We start from the raw sequence: 21236 nt of genomic DNA, 5'->3' as shown, positions 1-21236 counted from the left end.
ACTCCTTTTTACTTGTCATCTCTCTCATGTTTTTGACATTTCTTTTAGTGCAGCCATTTCTTCTCCACTATGTCTTTCCCACAAGAAAGACCTCTGATACAGCCAGAAATTAACAGGGGGTTTTATGTACATGGTTCACAGAATTCCACAGTTGATCTGGAAAGATTGCCTTGAATCAGATTTTTTATTTATTTATTTTTTCAATGTATTTTCTGCAGTGACTTCAAGTTTGCAAAGGAAAATCAATGAATAAAGACTTGAATAAGGCCTCACATTTACTTCTGGATTGGTTGCTACCTCACAACCATGTGTAAAAAATAGGACACCCAATAAAATATTATGTTCTTTATTATCAAGTCATCTTACATTGGTGTAATTTTTTATTTATAGAATTTGATTTACACGTTAAACAACTGACATCAATAAAATTGTTTGGCAACCCTCACAGCTACTGTTTGCCATTAGGTTTAAATACTTTCAGTGAGAAGCATTGATGGATGCTTATTAGTGCTTTGTAGCACCAACCTGAAACTAAAAGACTAAATATCAGATGACCAGAATGTTTGGATTGACAGGTCATGATTAGAGGAAGGGTCTGTCCTGATGATCTTCTCTGCAGACCAAATTGTTTGGTACAGGTTGAGCCTGTCCTGTTATGAGGATGAGCCCGACCACACAGAGATGGTTGGAGACATGTCAGACTGTATGAAGGCAACGTAGAAATGATCAGCAGCTCATGCGGAAAGATTAACTCTTTAAGTTGCCGTAGGACATACACTCTGCTGGGCCATCTAAGTGTGGGTTCCAGGAACTGGAAATTATTCACAGACAACACATTGTGGGTGTTGAGGGGAAACACTGTAAAGGGGTTTCTCCTGAAGTCCACTGTCATCTCCACTGTTTTAGTGGGTTTAGCTCCATGTGGTTCTGTCTGCACCTGCAGACCAACCAATCCACCTCATGTCTGTATGCAGACTGTATCAGTCAGTGTCCTGACAAAGAACAGATGGATTCATTGATTCGCAGGCATTAGTATACAAGGGGAGTGAGACTGGTGTTGATGCTTCCTGAGCTGGAGAAATTGCCTTCCAGCTGATCGGCAAGGAAGTTGGTGATCCACTGGCAGATGGAGCCTGGTACATCTGACAGTGAGCTGGATGAGCTTCTGGTGGAAGATGTCTGGGTTGATAGTCTTGAAGGAAGACATGAAGTCTACAAAAAAAAAATAAACAATTCTGGCGTATGTCCTTGGATGGTCGAGGTGGCACAGGATGAAGTGCTGACTCAAACTGACTGCATCCTCTGCCGATCTGCTGACTCAGTCAGCAAACTGCAGGGGGTCCAGCATGGGGTCTGTGATGCCTTTCAGATGCTTCATCGGCTAGCGCTCAAAGGTTTTTATGACCACAGACATCAGAGCTAAAATGTAAGGTAAATTCTTAGCACCTAATTGATTTGTAATACTACACAGATAAAAAAGTGCTGTTTTGTAGACTTTACTTACTAACTTTTAGATCAAATTAAACTTACATCAAGCTCTGATGCTATGAGGTAAGTTGTTCACTTTGTCTTTTTCAGGTTTATAGGACAGTCAAAGTTCAAATGAATTGGTCACAATCAGTCAATATTGAGGAAAGTGACTGGGAGACATGGCAGAAAGAAGGCCTGTGTTTTACTGCTGTCTGTTGACACATCACTGAGCATCTGTGGCTCTCTGGCAGATGTGCTTGTCGTTATTTTTTCCCTATTGGCACTTGGCAAAATAAACTCGATGACTCAGTCTAGCTTTCCAATTGACACCATGCATCCCCTCGCACTCATTTTCCCATCTTTGCTTACTCATTTTGTGTGTATGTTTGTGATTGGGTGTCTACCACAGTCAAGAATACTACCTAGGAAACAACATTAACAGCCTTTGTCCAATCTCTTTCTGATTTTGTTTTTCATTTCTTTTCTCTTTTTCTGTGGGGAACCAGATGGGTCAATTGCTTCATACTGTCCTGTCTCAAGGCTGATAACACAATAAATCATGAAATCTAAAAACAAAAGTTTTCAACTGTTATGTGGACTGCCCCTCAATTGTTCACCATGTACTTATTTGCTTAAATGAACTTCACACACAATTTACATTTAAGTAATCATTAGATTAGAATCAGTCTGTGAGATCATTTGATAGCTGTATATGAGTTAAGGATCCCTGCTAGTTTTGTTGTAATGATTTCACATGCTGTTCACTTACAGTATTTTGTTAATGTGGGCTGAAGTCATTTCATCAGTATTTATAATGCTTTTGTTACAATATGTTTTATAAAGGTCAACAGTTTTCTGAATCAGTGGGTGTAGAGTATGCTTTATACCTTCCATTTACAAATTTCCACATTTCTTATGTGAACTCATACATGTGTTATGATTCATGATTTTTACTACACTATGTAATTTATTATTAATAATATTAATATTAATATCATTATTATTATTATTATTATTATTATTATTATTATTATTATTATTATTATTATTATTATTATTATTATTATTATTATTATTATTATTATTGTTGTTGTTGTTGTTTGTTTATTTTATGCAGGCCTAATCCCCAGAACTCCACCTTAAACATCACAGGATAAATCCCAACAAATTGTATTCTCAGATGCTTCATCACCTTGATGTCCCGCAACTTATAAATGTGTCTCTGCTCCAACACACCTGATTCAAATAATGAAGTCATTAGTAGGACTCTAGAGGACCTAACAGGCTGCCTATAAAGGGTGTTGAACTGGGGATACATCTGAAAGTTGCAGGACACTCGGCCTTCAGGTCTGGAATGGAAGATCCCCGCTGTATCTCCTAACATAACAGATGTTCCCCCAATAATATGTTTACTTCTGAAATTTTTTTAAAAAGTATTTGAACAAAAATAAAATAGGAAGTTATTACATTTACAATTCTCAAGAGTTCTTACAAAATCTGAAAGCAGCGTCTGTCAAGACAACCATAGGATAACCTCTTGTCTCTCGGTACTGTAGTCTGGTTATTGCGTACAATATAATACACTTTTCTTCTTGTACTTCCCAAGCACTAATGGAAGCTCAGACATCCTTTGCATTTGTTTGAAAACCTTTTAGCTGAAGTAGTTTATATATATATATATATATACCTGGAGATTCCAACCAAGTCTTAGCCTGTCTTTTCTTCAACCTGTTCTCACAGAAATAACAAACTGCCAATGTATCCTAAGCCTGCTTTTCAGGTGGAGGCATTTAATGTCTTTAAATTACAGGCTGGTGCCACAAAAAATCAAGAAGCTTTTTCCTTCCCATTCTCAGTTGCCAGGGTTACCAGATGGCAGCACAACTACTTTTAAGAAATGTCAGATTATACTTGTGCTTTTTTAAAATGAAAATTCTTTACATGATTTTATCATTTAAAAAAAGAAAACTATATAATTGCTACAAGTCAATGATTCAATGCAATCTGCTGTGTTTCTTAAATAGAAACTTTTTGAACTACTTTGAAAAATTAATTGCGCTTACTGTACGGTTTGATGACTTCAAGTGCAATAGATGTGTGGTTGAATTTAAATGTCTTTTTTTTGTAAAGTGTCTCAAGGCAACATTTGTTGTGAATTAGTGCTATTGAAATAAACTGAACTAAATTGAACATCAACATTCTGCCTCTGCCACCAAGTCAATATGTTTAAAGGGCTTCATAAATGCTGTTTTATTGTAATGAGGAAAACTGTTATTTCACTATGGTACAGAGGTTAGAATCAGTGTATTTTATGTCTCTGTGTTGCCCTGCGACAGACTGGCGACCTGTCCAGAGTGAACCCTGTAGCTGGAGAGAGGCACCAGCAACCCTCCCGACCCCACTAAGGGGCAAGGGTGAACAGAAAATGGATGGATGGAACTTTGGTGTTTTGTTTTTTGTAGCTTTTATTTTTTGGTTATCAAAATATTTTTCTTTTTGATCCTCTTCGTCTGCTTACTTATTTGCTCTACCAACCAAATTTGCTCTACTGAGTGAAAAATAGACTAGCAATTTTTCACTCAGTTCTTTAAAAGAGCAGCTATTTCTTTCTCATTTGGGACAAATTAGTGATGTTCTCTATGTTTTCAAATACCTGATTCACTTTTCATTTGGCTGACCCTTTAGCGTCTCACCTGTTATATTGTCATAGATCTAACTTGTGTTTTTTTTGTTGACCTGATCAACTACTTCTGGTGCTGCTTTTGAATAAAATTAATTAGATTTTAACTCTGTATCATAATAATCATAAAACTAATGAGTTGTGTATTATCTTTGACTCTCAACAACAGTTTAACTTTTATCAATTGAAATTTTCTATTAATGTTTGTTTGTCTCCTGAGTATCTTTCATTACACCATTAAAAATATTGTAAAACTTTGGCCCAACTTTCTGCACCCATTATTTTCTCTTTAGTTTTTCCTTTTCAAAGATGTATAACTTCTTTAAATTCACTCAATTTTTTAGTGTGATGATGATATTCATTTTTATGAAGTGCAGAAGTGTCCATGGAGAGCGCAAACTTTTTCATCCCATGCACAGCTCCATGACTGCATACAGGCCTTTCAGGTACTGCCGCTCATCTTTGTATTTTCACTTTGTTTTTGCTCTATCCGTCAAATGTAAATATGCCTTTGAGAATAATGTTTCTCCGTACTTACAAATTTATTGCAATTTAATTAATTTTCTCCTTGCAAAGTGTTCGCTTTTTTAATTAGATAACTACATATTTAGGGATTAAATGAATTACATTAAAATAAAAAGTCAGTCACATTATAACAAATTAATAATGCCTTATTTCTCTTCTGTAAGCTCACGGTGAAATCCATTTATAAAAATAAATTAAAAAATAGATTTGTATTTATGCTATTGTGACACAAAATAGCACAAACACAGGAACACACTGTAGGTCATTCGTTTCCTCTCACTCTTATTCGGATTAACCCAAGGCCATCTGTGTTCCTCACAGTGTCCCCATACCTGAGGGGCATGTGGGAAACCAGGCCAACCTATATTTTCCTTGTGCCTTGCATTGCAGGGGAAATCTGCTCCGCGTTGGCATTTCAAAGTCCTCACTGTATATCTGCGAGTTCTTTTCCTTCTCTAACACATGCAAAGTCAATCATTTTTTTCTCCTCCTTCTCCCAAGACCGTGTCCCCTTTGGTATGTGGACAGCACATCAATGGGAACATTAAAGGTTACAAGACTCGACAAAACAACACGCTCACAGCTTCAACCTGACACCTGACTGTACCTCCTTTGATCCTGGAATCTCTTTCTGCACCTACACACTCACAGGTTGCCCATCTGGGTAATTTTTACTCTCACAGGTTGATAACAGTTCTGCACATTTTTATAGAAGTGAATTTGTTTTATGTCTACAAAAGATGTTGTACTACAGGAAAGGTCCAACAGAGGATATACTAAGGATTTAATATAGATTATATGCTAAATCATGTTATCTATGGTTTAAAGGGAAGTGTCAAAGTTAAATTTAAGGGTAGATTTTAAAATCAAAACACATGTAAGTGCTATGTCATCTGCCAGTTTTAACATTGTTATATTTTCATTGTTATTTAGTGTATGTACATACATTTCATATCATACTGATTAATAGACAAAAAAAGTGATTTTGATTGTCTTGTATTGTGCTCGATTGGTTCAAATTATATTTAACAGATGGAGTGTATTGCGCCAGATGGCAATTATAAATGAGACCAAATATCACAGGTGAGGTTCCTCAAGTTTCCATTCTTGTGATGTTTTTGTTCAATTTAATTTGCTCCCCTCTGAATGTGAAGTATTCTACCATCAGCCTGGCCTTATTGCAGCATTTATGTTATTTATGTTTGAAAATAATTTCATCCATGACAGTCAAATTTTCTGAGTAACTAAATTTATTGTTTTCATTAGATGCATGTCAAAAAATTCTAAACTAGCACAAAGAAGCCCTTTTTTTTGTCTTCAAACTGTCAAATCAGAGAGAAGACATTATTTAGACTCTCACATTTTGGGGACCACAAAAAATTCCAGAAAACAAGTTATAATTTTGGACCGAATAAAGTCAAATTTAAGTCCAAGTCAGCCTACTACCAACTCTTCACTTTCAATTGCTCACATTGTTGTTCTACTATTGGTACAGAAAAAAAAGTCCAAAATCAATTTGGCATCTGCAGCTGCCAGAGTCCTGACCAACACCAAGAAAATGGATCACATTGGTCCAAAACGTTCTATAGTATATGTTTATTATTGAAATCAGGAATGAAAACATTCCTGCTGAAGTGCCTTAAACATAAACCCCAAATATTACTTAATTGGTTATTTTATATCATGTTCTAATTAATTATTTCCTTGAATTTGGATGTCTTTTCTACTGTGTGAAACGTTTATTGTTTTGATGTGTTTCTTGCTTCTGTGTCATTTTCTGTACCTCTGTTCTGTAATTAGCAGGTTTACTGTTGATTATTTAAGGCTTCTCTTTCCCTTTATTAGTCTACAAAACTTTTTGTGAACAACCTTGCTGCTCCCAAAGCTCAGAAACAGATGTAGTTTGCTTCAAATTAGTCACCAGCAGTGATTTATAAGTGTGAGCCACTGCTGATACAGCCGACTCACACTTCAGTTGGCTGTTTTTACAACACACATTTGGTGAAAGGGCACAAGCCCATTTTCCCATGCCTAGGAAAACATATATTTGTACACTTTATGTACTCTATAGTAAGTACTCTTTGCAGCAGCAATTACACATTGGGTGACTTGTACTTTAAATAGCCTGTAGTTCTGTGTTTTTTGTGTGTCAACCCAACGACAGTTCTGGGATTTCTTGACTCAATTATTTTTCTCATCTTCTCTAATTATACGACAATCTGGTACGTTCCGTGGAGGAAGCAGTCGCAGGTGTATAGGCGTACTCATCTAAAGCTCTAGTTAGTTGTCATTAGGGGTATTATTGTATGAAGGCGTAACACTTGATTCAGCTGACAGAAACGTTTCCACAAAGTAAGTACATTACATTTCACCACAGCTAAGCAGTGACGAAACTGCTTGGAAGTGTACATAAATTTGAGCACTGTGGACTTTTGGCCAATTAGCCTTTTTTCTCTCCTCAAGTTTTCTTCACAGCTTCCAGTCTGCCTAACAATCAAATCCCTTGCACAAATGAGCCAACCACCTAAATCCACACTATGCTGTCGACCTTCTTCTTATCCCCCTAAATACCACCCAATCAGTTTCAAGGTTTTCCTAGTTACATTATTTGTTCATTACAAGAAGGTTTCTCATTCCTTGCCTAAATTAAAGTAAATAGTGCGAGGGTGGCACTGCACTCGTTCTTCCTTTCCTTTTATTAATGTAATTGATTGAACTCTATTTGGAGAGAAGGCGACTACAAACCGAATAAAAATGTTAAAAGTCTCATTCAGACAAAGAGTGAGTGTGATCGCTTCAGGGAAGACTTCAGCAATATCCACTGTCATTACATGGATGATGATGGACTGCATGAAGTAATCAGCATACCCAGAAAGAAGACATTTTGTACATCTACACTCTTAATCAGAAATTAATCAAACTTTGTGGGGAATCTTACATCGCTTTTGCAGACTTCAGGTTCCCTCTCAGATGTGAATGAACTTGCATCACATGCTCATGGCTAGATTATTGGTTTCTGCCCAATGAATTTTATGTTTGATACCTCAACTTGACATTCCTGTTAGGCACCAACACCACAGTGCTCACAGATGAAAGCAAAGGCAATGGAAGCCATCAAACATGAGGTGTGTTAGCTGTGCTGTTTGCTCACCCATTCTTCACCTTTCATCCACTGAGAGCATGTGTGCTGAGGTCAGGCTTTTCCACTCGATGGGTCGGAATCAGGTTAATGGAACCTACACTTGTTTTAGCTTGATATATTTACTCACAAATTGATGGCAGGGCATGTCCCCTAACTGCAGCATGTTAGAGTTAACAGATGGAGTTTGTAAAGTGAAACCAGCCATGCGTTATTTGCTATTCCTCTATGTCTGCACCTGCTCCTATTAACCCAAGCTTTAGATATATGTATAGAGGTGGTATATAAGCAAAGAGCAGGCAGGTTGCTCAACAACAGGGAATTTCAACACACAGTAACACCTGTTCTTTGCTGTAAAGTTAGCTAACTTTAGAGCAAGGCTCTCTGACACATGATGCTGGAAATATTACTGTATGTATTGACCAAACTTAAAATAACTTGCTTTTTCTGTAAAATTGAAAAGTCAATTAAACTATTAATGCATTAGAAATCATAGGCATTATTTACCCTTATGAAATGCTGCATTTACCATATATTAAACTCCAGCAGTGGCTAGAAATGTGGGGTCTGTATTTGTTCTGTATTTTGAAGTAACAAAGTTTCCTTGTTTGTTCTATTTTTCTTCCTCAGAAAGAATGTGCTTGTTTTTTTGATTAGCTGGGTGCAATGGGCTTTTGGTGCCTTTGTTACACAGCAGTAATTAGGCTGTCACTCAGAAACCAGATGGCTGTTGGCTAAAATGGGAAGTTTTCAGATGAGACTCCTGTTTAGTCTTGTTGTTGTGGTCCCAGAAAAGATTACTCTACATAGAATATTGTATTGCGATTTTCTGTTTCCTGTTAGTGTATCTGTTTAAAGCTTTTGAGGTGATTCTTTAAAAATAATCATTTTAAGCTATCCCTAAATGTTTAAATGTTTAAAGATATAATTTCAGAAACCCAAGAAATGAGAAATACAATGAGATAGCTTTTCTCTTTTCAGATATATTTCTATGGGAATGTAGAATATTTGGAGAATAGTTGCAATGCAAGATGAATGTAGTATCTTGTATTACAACTATACATGATTGACTGAATGACTAACAGGTCCTTAACCAACCACAAAAATATTCCACCACACTTTTACCTCTGACTACAGCCCTAGTGTGGAGCTGCAGCGGATGTTTTGGTTGTGTTTACCTTTTATATTAACTGACGTATCAACTTGCTTGTCTCGTGTCTTTCCCAAACAGATTGTGTTTGAAGGAATCCGAGGCGCAGGCTTTGAGGGGGATATCGCCATCGATGATGTGTCCATCACCATAGGAAAGTGCAAGCAGGAGAACACGGTAGCCAACGCAGGTAAGACAGGTAAGATGTGACTGATGGGATTTGACTGGTGCCTGAGCGTGTGTGAAGAGAAATGGTCTGAACATGCATAAGCACTTCATAGCTAACAGTTTCCACTAACACAGCCAGTGCAGCATGTGTTAAAAGGTGGACAATTTAATTCAAGCTGAAATAATATTAGCTAACGCATGAAATACAGATTTAAGAGAAAGTAACAGTTTATTTCTCTTTAGCTTTAGGAGAAGTAAATACCCGTTTCAGTGTTTAGGGACACAGAGAAAGTATTTTTCTTTGTGTCTTTCCTCAGCAGCAATTGTTTCACCCAATTTTACTTTTGTTTTCGTTTTCTAATTTGTCACATCACACTCCTGCTGCCTTCCCTATATTCAACTTCATTATGGCTCGCCTCTCCTCCTTGCTCGATCTTCCCCTCTGATAAATGTTTACCTCTGCACATCATGCCTCATGTTGGAGAAATTCAGTTATTTACCCTTCGGCGGGAAAAGGAAATGAAAGAACACCATTTGTTAATACTATTTTTTTATTCATTTTTTTTTTTATTTTTATATAGAATAAGTGTAATTTCAAGATTGTAAATAACAGAGAGGTAAAAAACGACAACTTTAAAATACTAAAACATTTTTTGTGGTTTTTAGGAACAATTTCTGTAATAGCTGACTAATAATTCTTGTTTGTAACTAAGTCCAATGCTAACAAGCTGTAAGAGCTCAATTATATTTTCCTTGCAATATCTTTGTTTTTGTTCTGTATTGACTATTATTTTCATATTAAATTTCCATAGTCATTCTATAAAGCTTTCTTGCTCTCAGACCCATAAGCTTCAGTCAACAAATCATAACTGCTTTGAAAACATCGTTATTGCTAATAATAAATGTATTAATGGTATCTTTATTGATTCATGGGATTATTACCTATTTTTGACCCAGCACCAGTTCCAACATATAAATCTGGTTCTCACTAACAATGTTTGTTTGTTTCAGATTTTTTTGCTATGTGTTGAGCCATTTTGTATTATTTTAGCACAGAGAGCAATGGGTGGTGAATATGGAGGTAGCACTAATGTGTACCTCACATAAATTTGCACCAGCAAACATAAGACTTTTTCTGTCTAATAATGATTCTATGAAAAAGAAAAAACCCACTTGACGAACTGAGATCCTAAAACAGGAACACGGCCGTTATCAAGCAACTTTACCTTGAGGATAACACACATACACACGCACACAAAACAGTTTCAACAAAACACTTCATGTCAAAGTAATCATGTGGAGTGACACAACTAGCCTCAAGGGTCAAAGAAAGAACAAGAGGTCAAAGACATAAAGAGACTAAAGTATGTGAATACATATGCTTTTTACTGCTAAAATGTGGTCAGAGGGATGGGAATTAATGTTTTGTTGGTACTGAAAAAGTAGAATTCAAAACTCAAACTCAGAAACTATTTCATAGAAAATACAGGTTCAACACTGACTCAGCTGGCTTAGTCCATGCCGGCGCTGCTTTTAGTGCTCCTATGCTCTTATTCTTTTAAACTTGTGAAAAATACAGGCTAACAGACAAAGAAGCTAAATAAATCTCAAGCAGATCAAAAGAGCGGTAACTCCAGGAAGAAGTGAGACGTGTGATTTGAGTATTAACGCAACAAGCTTGATTTTATTCAGCAACATGTGGTGAGAATCTACAGGGCTTTGTTAACTTTTGCTTGGATTTGTGACAGAGAAAATATCAGAGCCATGAAATCATCTCATAACAGCAAAAAACATGAACGTCAATGAATTATTAACAACTTGTGCTTTCTTTTTAAACCTTTTGAAAAATTCTGCGTGAGATGCATGTGTATGAGGACGCCTACAAGCCTGTGCTGCAATGTAACACATATGTGCATGTAACAACACAGGCGGATGGTGTAAATAATAGATGATGGCATAAACAGGAAGAGGAAAGCTCTTGAGCTCAAAGAGTGTGCATGTGCGATTGTGTCCTACGGGTTCTTTAAGACTCACATAGCAACGACAGATGGGTAATTATCAGGCAGGCGACACGAAGGTCTTTGCCATTGCAAGAGACATAAGTATTTCTATTGCAATTTTACCTCCATTGGTTCTGCAAGGTAAAATAAGGACCAGAAAGGGATTAAAGTATGTTTTCAGCACATATTGAAGTAGAAAGGAAACACGATTAAAAGAAGATAAAATAACGTGATGAATGCAAGTTCCATCTCATGTAGTGAGCCTTAAAAGTACAAATTCTGACCTTGTTTCTTGCGTCCAAAGTTCCTAAATAGGCTTAAGTACAGGTGTTGTTTTCCCACTGGGACTTTGTTTTCCCATAGAGACCGGCCCCAGTCTGCCTCCCCCTTTTGTGGGAGAGGAACCAAGCTCAGTTGTATCCCCCATCATGGAAAACCAAGCTGTGTCTCACCCACAAACCTCACAAAATCCTGCATCTAAAAAGATTCACCTGCAGATTTTATTTTTATTTTTGAAAGGATAGTCTGAAAGTATTCTGCTGGGCTAACATTGCTTTCAGCATCAAGCACAATCTTCAGCTTTGTGGCTGAAAAATGTTGAATAGTCCGATTATCATGGCATGAGTTATGATTTTCCACGCCAACAAGTAGTCGGCATTTTGAACTTCATTCTGACCCAAATAAGCACACACTCCCTGCTATGTAAAAATGACAGCAAAGCAAAACAAAACCTAAGAGTAAAGTTTTTCCATTTATTACCGCTATGGATAAGCAGCCTACATTTAACAATGCTCACATTTATATCAGGTTAACAGAGTGTATACACAAGGGACTCTTGTGCTAAATGAAAGATGATTGCCTCTGACTTATTTAGTGCAACTCCACCTGCACAAATCACAAAGCTCCACCTGGCTTATGTGTTGTTCGCGGAGCAAAGGAGATGGTAAAAGCAAACGGTGCCTTTAAAAAATATACAAAAAATTTAAATAAATCTCTCCAAGTGTTTTTTTATCAGATTTGACATCTACAGTAACACATAAGACTTTAGTCTACATTCTTACAAAGGGGTGAGAAATCTTTGCAACCAGAAATTTTAGAAATCCAAAATGTTTCTGGCACAGCTTCACTGACTCAAAATGACTTTGTAAGTAGATCATGTGTCTGTAATATGAAGTGTTTGTGATATATTTAACACATGTTGGCTATGGTAAAATACATATTATTTGCTGATCATACAAGCAGGGAGAATTTTCAGAAGCTTTTAGAGATGATTCCCTCAGAAATGACAATAAATTAAAGCATTGGTTTGACAGAAAAACTATCATTAAATGTATGCAAAACTAAATGCATGTATATTTAAACTACATTATTCCAGCACAATGGTATAGATAATAATTGATAATATTGAAGTGGAAAAAAAGTTTCTTGGCTGTCCAAGAGGAGGAGTAATGACATGAGCAGTTCAATTGAACTTATAAAGTCAAACAGAAAGCGTAATGAGGAATCGAGATAAATGTGAATTAAAATTCCAAATGGAGACATGAAAGACAGACCAAACATTTCAATGTCCATCAGAAATAGAGCCAAACAGAATAAAATGGATATGATAAGAGGGGAACAAAAACTGCTAATTTAAAGGTAAATCGAAGGCAGTGATGAGTGACTTACACCTGGTTATTGAGTTGCTAGAATAGATTTCTAGTTGAAATAGACCAACAGTAAGAAAATATAAGTGGCTTTATAGAAAGTCAAAAGAAAAAGACCAAAACATTCCACAGATTTCTCAAAAAAAAAAAAAAAAAAAAAAAAAAACACTACAAAACTAAATGGTCAAAATAAAAAAATCCATTGAACTTAACAAGAACACCAGATTCTATTTCAATTTATTGTCCATCTTCTGTGCTTCAGGAATGTGGAGTGCACTGTTTATTGATCTAAGCTTTATTATAGATATTGATTTTGTGCCTGAGGGATGGACAGTTGTTATGAAATCATATTGATTTTGGGATACACTACACACTCTTTTATTCATAAAAGTTTGTTGAAGAAGGTAACAATTTTAATTTCTTTATGTAGCACAAGTCTATACTGTTTGTGTAGTAGAAGAGATGATGGCTGGTAAGAGTGTAGTAAATAACGTTGAGAGGAAAATATGATTTCAAAATTGTAAAATACACTTCAGTTGATCCTGAATGTCCAGCTGACGGTAGAGTTTATCTAAAAATATGTTGAACAACTATTACAAAAATGATGGACTTAGATATGGACTAATTTTAATGAGTCTGGAATTTGTTTACTCTTCTCTTTTTTTACTGGTCCTTTTCATGTCAGCTCACTTTGCTCATTCAAGAAACATTCTATTTGCATTTTATGACATTATGCATCATCATTGCTGCAGAACTGATAAGGAAATGTTAGTCCCTTTAAGCACATCAGTCTTAAAAGAACCATTAAAACACAGTCCCATTGGGGGAATTCATGAGGAATTGTGATCTCCTACTTTTGACCAACCAACTATTTGCTTTTGTTTTGCCCTGGATATACAAAACATATTGCACTAAGTACATTCAGGGGCAAACAGTTCAGTAGATGGAAGCAATTTTCACCTACTTTTGCATCAACTACAAAACACAGCAGCTGTAATAGAATAAACCATTTTGTGAGATCCAAATGCTTCTGACTCTTGTTGTTTTCGTTACTCTCATTAATTCAATTATTAATCTGATGAGGCATTGCTATAAACTTTAAAAATAAGAAGAGTCGCAGATTCTTCATTGCTTCTCTGTTCCACAACTGAATTGAATTGCTGTAACAAAGTTAGTTTATTTTCCTTTTCACTTTTATTTATTTATTTTCCACACTTTACTGTGTTGTGTAATTAAAGTTCATATGTGTTACCATAAGTTGTGACCTATTGAGCACACCTGAATATAAGCCACATCCACTATTTTTGAAAATCAAAAAGTGTGCATAGCTGCATTGTACTATTAGATATCAGCGTAGAAAGATTTTTTAGTTTTTTACATCTAATGAAATACGCACTGATAATATAAACACATATATGCATACCTCTATCTCTGGTTTTTCAAACTAAGTTCATATGTTATGCTTTCTTTAAATGTCAGCAAACTGTGCAGAGAAATTATGTTCTTGGTGAAGCTACTTTGAGAGCAGTTTTGCCTCTCAGTGTAGTTTCAGAATTTAAATCAATAATAAACTAAGATTTGCCCAAATTCAGCACCTCCAGGCAACTTTGTGAATACACCTTAGACTTTTTTGATTCACAAAAATCATTTAAACTGGTCAAAAGTCAAGTGTAAGTGTACTGCCTCTCTGCATAAATTGATATGACTTTTTCTGTTTGTCTTCTTCCCATAGTTCTTATTGGAGGATCACGGTCCCTCCCACTGGCCAGGTGGCTGACCTTTGGCCTCTCCTGCTTCCTCTCACTCCTCTACAGATGATGAGCACTTTCCAGAGCACCACCACTTGTCTGTACTAACAGACACTGCCCTGACTCGCGCTTTTTAAATTCCCTCTTTCTCCTCCTCTCTGCCTCCTTTCTTGTACATGTGTCGTCACTTGTCGGTCCTCCTCACTCGCTGTCATATCCCTCCTGCCTTATATCGGTTCCATTCCTATATCACAAAGATCACACAGTTTGTCAACTTTCTGTCTTCCTCTTTCTTTGACTGTTGCAGCATTTATGCTCAGAGTATAATCAACTGACTCACAATCTGTGTATTAAGGATTGACATACTTATAGAAGAGTAAATCTTTCACCTCAAACACTATGATAGGCGAAAGACCTTATTCATATTAGTGTCACTTTCTTGCCTTTCTCTGTGCTTCATCAACCTTGTTTGTCCATGTGCATACTGCTTGTAACCATCCACCCTTCCACCCCAGTCCCTCCAACCACCGTATCCCACACTCCTGGCTCCCTATTTCCAGACACAGCAAAGTGTCGGACACGCTACCAAAGATGACAAAGAACCTGAGGGAATAAAACGAAAAACAGGGATTCCAAAAAGAAAAGCGAGAAAAGAAGCAGGAGAAGATAAAAAAGGGATTTTTTTTTTACTTACAAAGACTGCCATCTTTTTGCATCGTTCTTTGGGGTAGTTGGAAACTACTGACAAAGAGATGAAAAACCACATGAATGAATCAAGCAAAAATAATTGTTTGTGGAAAAGGACGCATATAAAGAGGATGATGAAAGCTGGATGCCCCCAGTAGCCTCTCTGCTTGCCACAAAAGACAAACCTCAGTGCGGATTATACGTGTACATTTATCTCTCTCTATACATAAATATATATATATATATATCTATATATTAAATATAACAAAATTTAAACTAAAAGACTACAAGGACAATGGAGGACTGTAGTAAGTAAAATTAAAGAAGCACAATGTTTATACTACTCTGTTGTACCTTTGAGTTTTATTTCACTTCTTATGTGATGTTGCAGTCAAATCTTTTCAATGTTTTTGATATTTTGGAGGGGTTTTTTTGTTTTGCCATATTAAGGATCAAAGACAATGAGTAATAAAGTATTATTATATTCATATCTTTACGATGTAGAGAGGATGATTTATGATCCTGAACCTGATCCGAGTCTGGGAATACACACATGACTCAAACCATCTGGATAGAAACCCCAATCTTTTCTTCTGCACTAACACTGAGAGACACACCTCTAAACATACATTGCACAAACACACACACTCATCTATCCTTGTTGCCTTCACCATAAACCCTGCAGAAAGACCACTTCTTCCATAAAGAAAAAAAAAATATAAGAATGGTTGACAAGATTTTAACGACTACATTAATGCACTCATTTTTGTAAAAATGAGCAAAGGTTTGATTACTAATCAGAAACACAATTCCTTATATAAAGAAAATTAAAGTGATGAAAAATATTAAGAAAAACTTTTTCCCTGATTTCTTTTTTAATATTTGATGCTATGTATGGATATTTCACACAGCAAGATTTCTGTGTATAGATTGCTTTAGTTGAGTAGTTGTGTTTTTAGATGAAACAGATTTCATAATTCCATTTACATGATTATTACATTTAAGTAATATGAGCATCATATATAAATAACAATGTGCAAATGAACCAGTTAACGGAGGCTTAATCCATCTTTTATTCAATGTTACTTAAATCGAATGCAGTTGTGGTTTGCTACACCATGCTTCGTCTTATCTAAAATAACTGTCAGCTGTTAAACTTATTTTGATGTGTTTCTGTATGCTGATCATCTTCATTCCCATGTATATTGCATGTGAACCTGTCTGTTCATTCCTGTACTCACTTCTACCTGTGTCATGTTAACATTGAGTTGATCATTTAAATATTTTTTGCCCTCATTATTTTTTTTAATTTGAGTTCTACAAAGCTACATTGTTGTTTTTATTGAATGATAAGTAGCACGTAGCACAGGCGTCGTGTGTCTGTTAAATATCGACTTACCCAGATGTTAGGAGGTGCATTTATGCTTGTTTGAGCATATAAGAACACATCTGTAAGATCCCGCAGTCTCAACATTCACACAAATTTAACTTTTCATGAGTTTCGGGGAAAAAAAAAAAGATTTGTGCATTATCTCATCTGACTACATCCGTCTTGTATAAATGAGCTTTTAAGACAATACGTCTTGTTTTCTCCTAACTTTTAAAGAGTAGTTTATTTGTGAGATTAATTCCAGGTTAAGTTGTTCATAAGCAGTATTCCACACTGATGAGAACACATTGCATATGTGAGTACTATATACTTAGTTGCGAGTATGTTGATGATATACAAGGCATTCATATGCATGGCATCTCCTCATGTTAACTGTCCAGCCATTCCTCTTACTGCTTAAGTAGAAGTAGTGAGTGGTAAAAGTTTATGGTCGCAGTTTCTGAATGCGAGCATGACGCTTTTTGAAATTAGTAAAGGTATTAGTGCCACATATGATCCTTTATTCTGGCTTTATCAATAGGAAACACATTTTTTATAAATTTTGTGACAACTTAAAACTTGAGTTTAAAAGAGAGACAACTTCTAAATTGGTCCTTTGGGAGAACATTGTTGGAAGGGGACTTTTAATCTGATAGGGGAGATATTTTCATTTTTTTATCCCATCGCAATCAAATACTGTAAGACATATGAAGTAACACAATGGTTTCATTCCTGTTTTAAAAGCTAAGTCGTAAATGTTATTTTATGGGTACGTACATTTTCATCTTTTCAAATTAGAAACTTTTCAGTAGTTGATTAGGACTTAAGTAATAGTTCATAAGAATGTAATTAAGCCTGTAGCAATACTGTATTTTGGGAAACAGGAGGGTTCCATATATGTTCCGTAATAAAGTGACATGGTAAAAATTTAACATATTTATTAAGTGACACTAATTTTTTCAGTGAAGTAGAACAAATCTTTGTCCATTTGCACTCAAACGTTATAGCATAACTACCGTATTTTTTTTTCACATTCTGAAGAACATGAAATTTAACTTTAGTCTATTTTTGTATGAAAACCAAAATAATCTTTTATTGCTTTAAGTCCAACTTTATGATTTGTGTAATCTTCTAAGGAATTGTCTAGTTGCTAAAAACAAAAAATAAAAAAGTAGGTGGGATCAAATGAGTTGTTAAATGAAGTGACAAATCTAAAGACAGGAAACTGAAGAATGACAGAAAATTTACTGTAAACCTAGAAATGACAAGCAGTTTATTGTTTTATTCCCTAGCAGGTTCTGAGAGTTTAAGACAGATTTTTAGTAAATAATAAAAACAGGTTGTTTGCATTAGTGGCCTGAATTTTACACATATTTTTTAGCAATATGCTGATTAATTCATTAACATAAACTTGCACAAGTAGAGTGCCACTATGCACCAAATTGTCAAGTGGCGAAAGTGAAGTAAGAAATTGAAGTTAATTAAACACTTTCCTTATATAGTAACATCTGAATCAACCTTAGTCCATTTATGTGTACATGACAACCTGTGATGGATACATTAATAATTTTTGTTTAATAACTTTCATTTCACCAATAACTGTGTGGTGATAGGATTTCTCTTGGCCAAAGAAAATGTAGGTTGCTCAGATTCAATTGCCATATATTTTAACATTTGACATACAATTGTCCTTTTCCATAATTAAAGGACATCTAGCATGTTAGTGAAGCATTTTCTTGTTTAAGACTTCTCCTCTGTCCACCATTAACCTTTGTACATGCTTTGATATGTACCACTCCTAAAAGACCCTAAAGGTTTTTCTGCAGTTGACCAGGTGTAGCCTAAGCTTTAATAACGGTACAGGCTGTGCACATTAACTACATCTGTTCCATTTTAAGCTTACGTTTCATTTGGTCGAGCAGAAGCAGCAGTTAAAAACATTGTAAAAACACAAGTGCACTTTGATTTGTGCAAAAAGGTTTAATGGGAGCAAACAAGGAGCTTCAAAGCGATACGCCTTAAAATCTTATATACTGCATTATTTTTCTTAATGACTCAAGAGACTGTCTCAACCTACTGTGAAAAGCATTGTCTTCACATTGAGTTTAAGAAAACTGTTTGTTTCTATGACAATACATCCAGAAAGGTTTTCACAAACACTTTTGACAATGTAATTTGGAAAGTAAGCATTTAAAAGTAACATTTTCTGAGCAAAATGAGACAGAGGGAACAAATAATGCTGCATATTGTATATTTCTGTCAAATACATAAGTATTTAATATAACAATATATTCACAACATGACAAAAAGGTTTGAATAAATGTCAACCAAGAACTTGTCCTTGTCATTTTTGCTGCCAGTGTTGAAATAAAAATAGTAAATCCTTTATCTATAAATCCTTTATCACCCATCTGTCCATTCAGATAGCAGGTCAAGAACTAGAACCTAGACAGTTTGTTCTCTTTTAACACTTATTAGATCCTTCTGGGTTGTGTTAGGGTTTTCCAATTCTAGAAGGGCTATACAGTGAGTAAAATATGGAACAAACGCTTGTCTCTTTTGCCATGGTGTCTTTGTGGTTGTGTTTTCTCTGTTGTGTGCTATGTTATCCTGAGAACACAGCTTTGACCTGACCATTCTCCCAGTGCAGTTTGTTCATAGAGGCTGTTGTGGTTGAGTGCAGTAGTTCCTGTTCTCATGGGGAAAGCTGTGCCTGTTATTTCGAGGCCTTTCTTGAGCGTTTGGTGAGCTTTTGGTCTTGGTCTTGAAAACCAAAGAGAAATCTTAGAAGAGCCACCAAGCTGTTGATGGCTGATTATGAAATTATCATCTTCACTTCTGGATTATGGTTCAAATGATGTTCACTGGAACATTTAGAAGTTTACAAATGCAGCTGAGACCATTTTCATTTGTATGTTTTGCAACAGTAAGATTTAATTGTGAAAGAAAACGTTTTGAAGGCCTTCGGTCAATGTTAAGCTGGAGATATTGTTGTCTCATAGGGAAGTTTTTGCTTTCTGTGCAGTTTTGTACAACATTTTCTTCATGTGTTCAATACTTTTTTAATTTGTTTTTATATAAATATATGAAAAAGCATCTAACTGATTGGGACATCTTATTTTGATAGACTGTACTCGTCATTTGCATGATATTCGGCCATTCCACTTCTATACAGATACACCTACGTTTAAATGAAACACACTGCAAAAAATTAACATAACATAATATCCTCTAGGTTTTTTTCATGATCCAATCTCTTTGTGATCAGATCATGATCATAAAGACTGCTAATTTCAGGGTCATTAGCAGTCTCAGCAGAGGTCAATTTAATTTGAAAGGCTACAAAGCCATTTAGTTACACATACCTTTTTAGTCTTTATGTACACAGGTCATTATTTGAATTCTTTCAATGGATTTTTTTTTCTACTTCTATTGACATTTGAATAAAATTCTGTCTGGTGTTTTTACATTTCACTTGGCAACATGTTCACAATGTGACAGTCCACAGTAATTAGGCTTGTCATAATCTGATTCATTGCCTGCAGCAAACTCTATGCTTGTTTATTCCTATAAAAGATAGATTAGTTTCACACATTGTGTTATAAACACATGATCTTTCCAGCCTCCTCTGATCTTGCCCGATTTTTTCTTTAATCCCAGTTGTTTCTGAAAATTCAACAGTCTTGTGTCATATGGTAATAAAAGCACCGCACACAACATCAAACTGCTGTGGTGGGTGATCTGATCATAAAATCAGTTTTTCCTTTGCCTTTTGAGACCATTGCTTTCATTCAAGTTCATATCATAACAGGCAGCATAAATCCATTCTATTTGATTTTTCAAGGCTGACACGTTCTGCATATCTTATTGTCTGTATGAAGAGCAGTGACAATGACTATCTGAACATTTTTCTGAAAAATTCTAGGATTTCAGAGTAATAGCTACTGAGACTACAACATAAGTAAAGATGCTCTTTGTACAGGAAATGACAGTCTGTAACTGAAGGCGCTCTCCAGTTCAGCAACAGCTTCATATATGAGGTAGGAGACATTGTCCATCATTAACGTCATTTTAGCTAGAGTCCTTCTGTATCCCACCACCTGCACTGGGTCGAGGGGGCATCCTTGCACAGAACTGGTCTTCCTGATTAGTTTCTCTAACTTCTTCCTCTCAGATAAGTAGATTAGCCACTACTTCAACATACAGTGTTGTCCACACAAAAGTTAATGCAGCCTGTGATGCAGTCAGTAATGCTGTCAATATTCTCCCCATGAGGACAGAGAGCTCTTTCCACACAGTAGAGCTGCAACAATCTATTAGAGCTTCCTCAGTCTCCTCAGACGATCTCTTCACTGTGTGTGTCACAGCTGGGTCTCTGTCTACAAGCAATTTATACACGGGCTGGAGATGAACCAGGTTGTGATCTGAGTCCCCGAGGAGAGGCAGAGCCGATGAGCTTTATGTCTCCTTCGTTTTGGTATACACTAGATCCAGCGTTTTGTTACTTTTGGTGTGGGAGGTGTTATAATGGATGAAAGTGGGAAGAGTGGAGGAAAGAAAGAAATTATTAGAGTCACCAAAGATTAGAAAGAGGCCTTGTTAGTGCTGTCTTTGGAGTCTGCTGCTGGTTCTGTAGAGGACATCGAACGCTGTA

At 35.9% G+C, this 21236-nt stretch overlaps 1 protein-coding gene across 5 annotated transcripts in view; it reads left to right on the top strand.

The window, feature by feature from the left end:
* Positions 1 to 19625, top strand: part of LOC122844441 (MAM domain-containing glycosylphosphatidylinositol anchor protein 1) — a 187613-nt gene extending 167988 nt beyond the window's left edge. For 3 of the 5 annotated variants that reach the window (XM_044139889.1, XM_044139870.1, XM_044139879.1), the window contains 2 exons: positions 9046 to 9163; positions 14511 to 19556. In XM_044139889.1, coding sequence (XP_043995824.1) covers positions 9046 to 9163; positions 14511 to 14596 — 204 coding nt within the window. In that variant the 3' untranslated portion in view covers positions 14597 to 19556. Of the gene's footprint in view, positions 1 to 9045; positions 9164 to 14510 lie in introns of all 5 variants that reach the window. The other 2 variants (XM_044139905.1, XM_044139896.1) reach the window with 2 other exon arrangements.
* The last annotated feature ends 1611 nt before the right edge of the window (positions 19626 to 21236 follow it).

Source organism: Gambusia affinis, linkage group LG02 (genome assembly GCF_019740435.1).
Source record: "Gambusia affinis linkage group LG02, SWU_Gaff_1.0, whole genome shotgun sequence".
Classification (NCBI taxonomy): domain Eukaryota; kingdom Metazoa; phylum Chordata; class Actinopteri; order Cyprinodontiformes; family Poeciliidae; genus Gambusia; species Gambusia affinis.
Note: the sequence above shows the minus strand (reverse complement) of the source record. Positions and strands in the feature narration are given on the sequence as shown.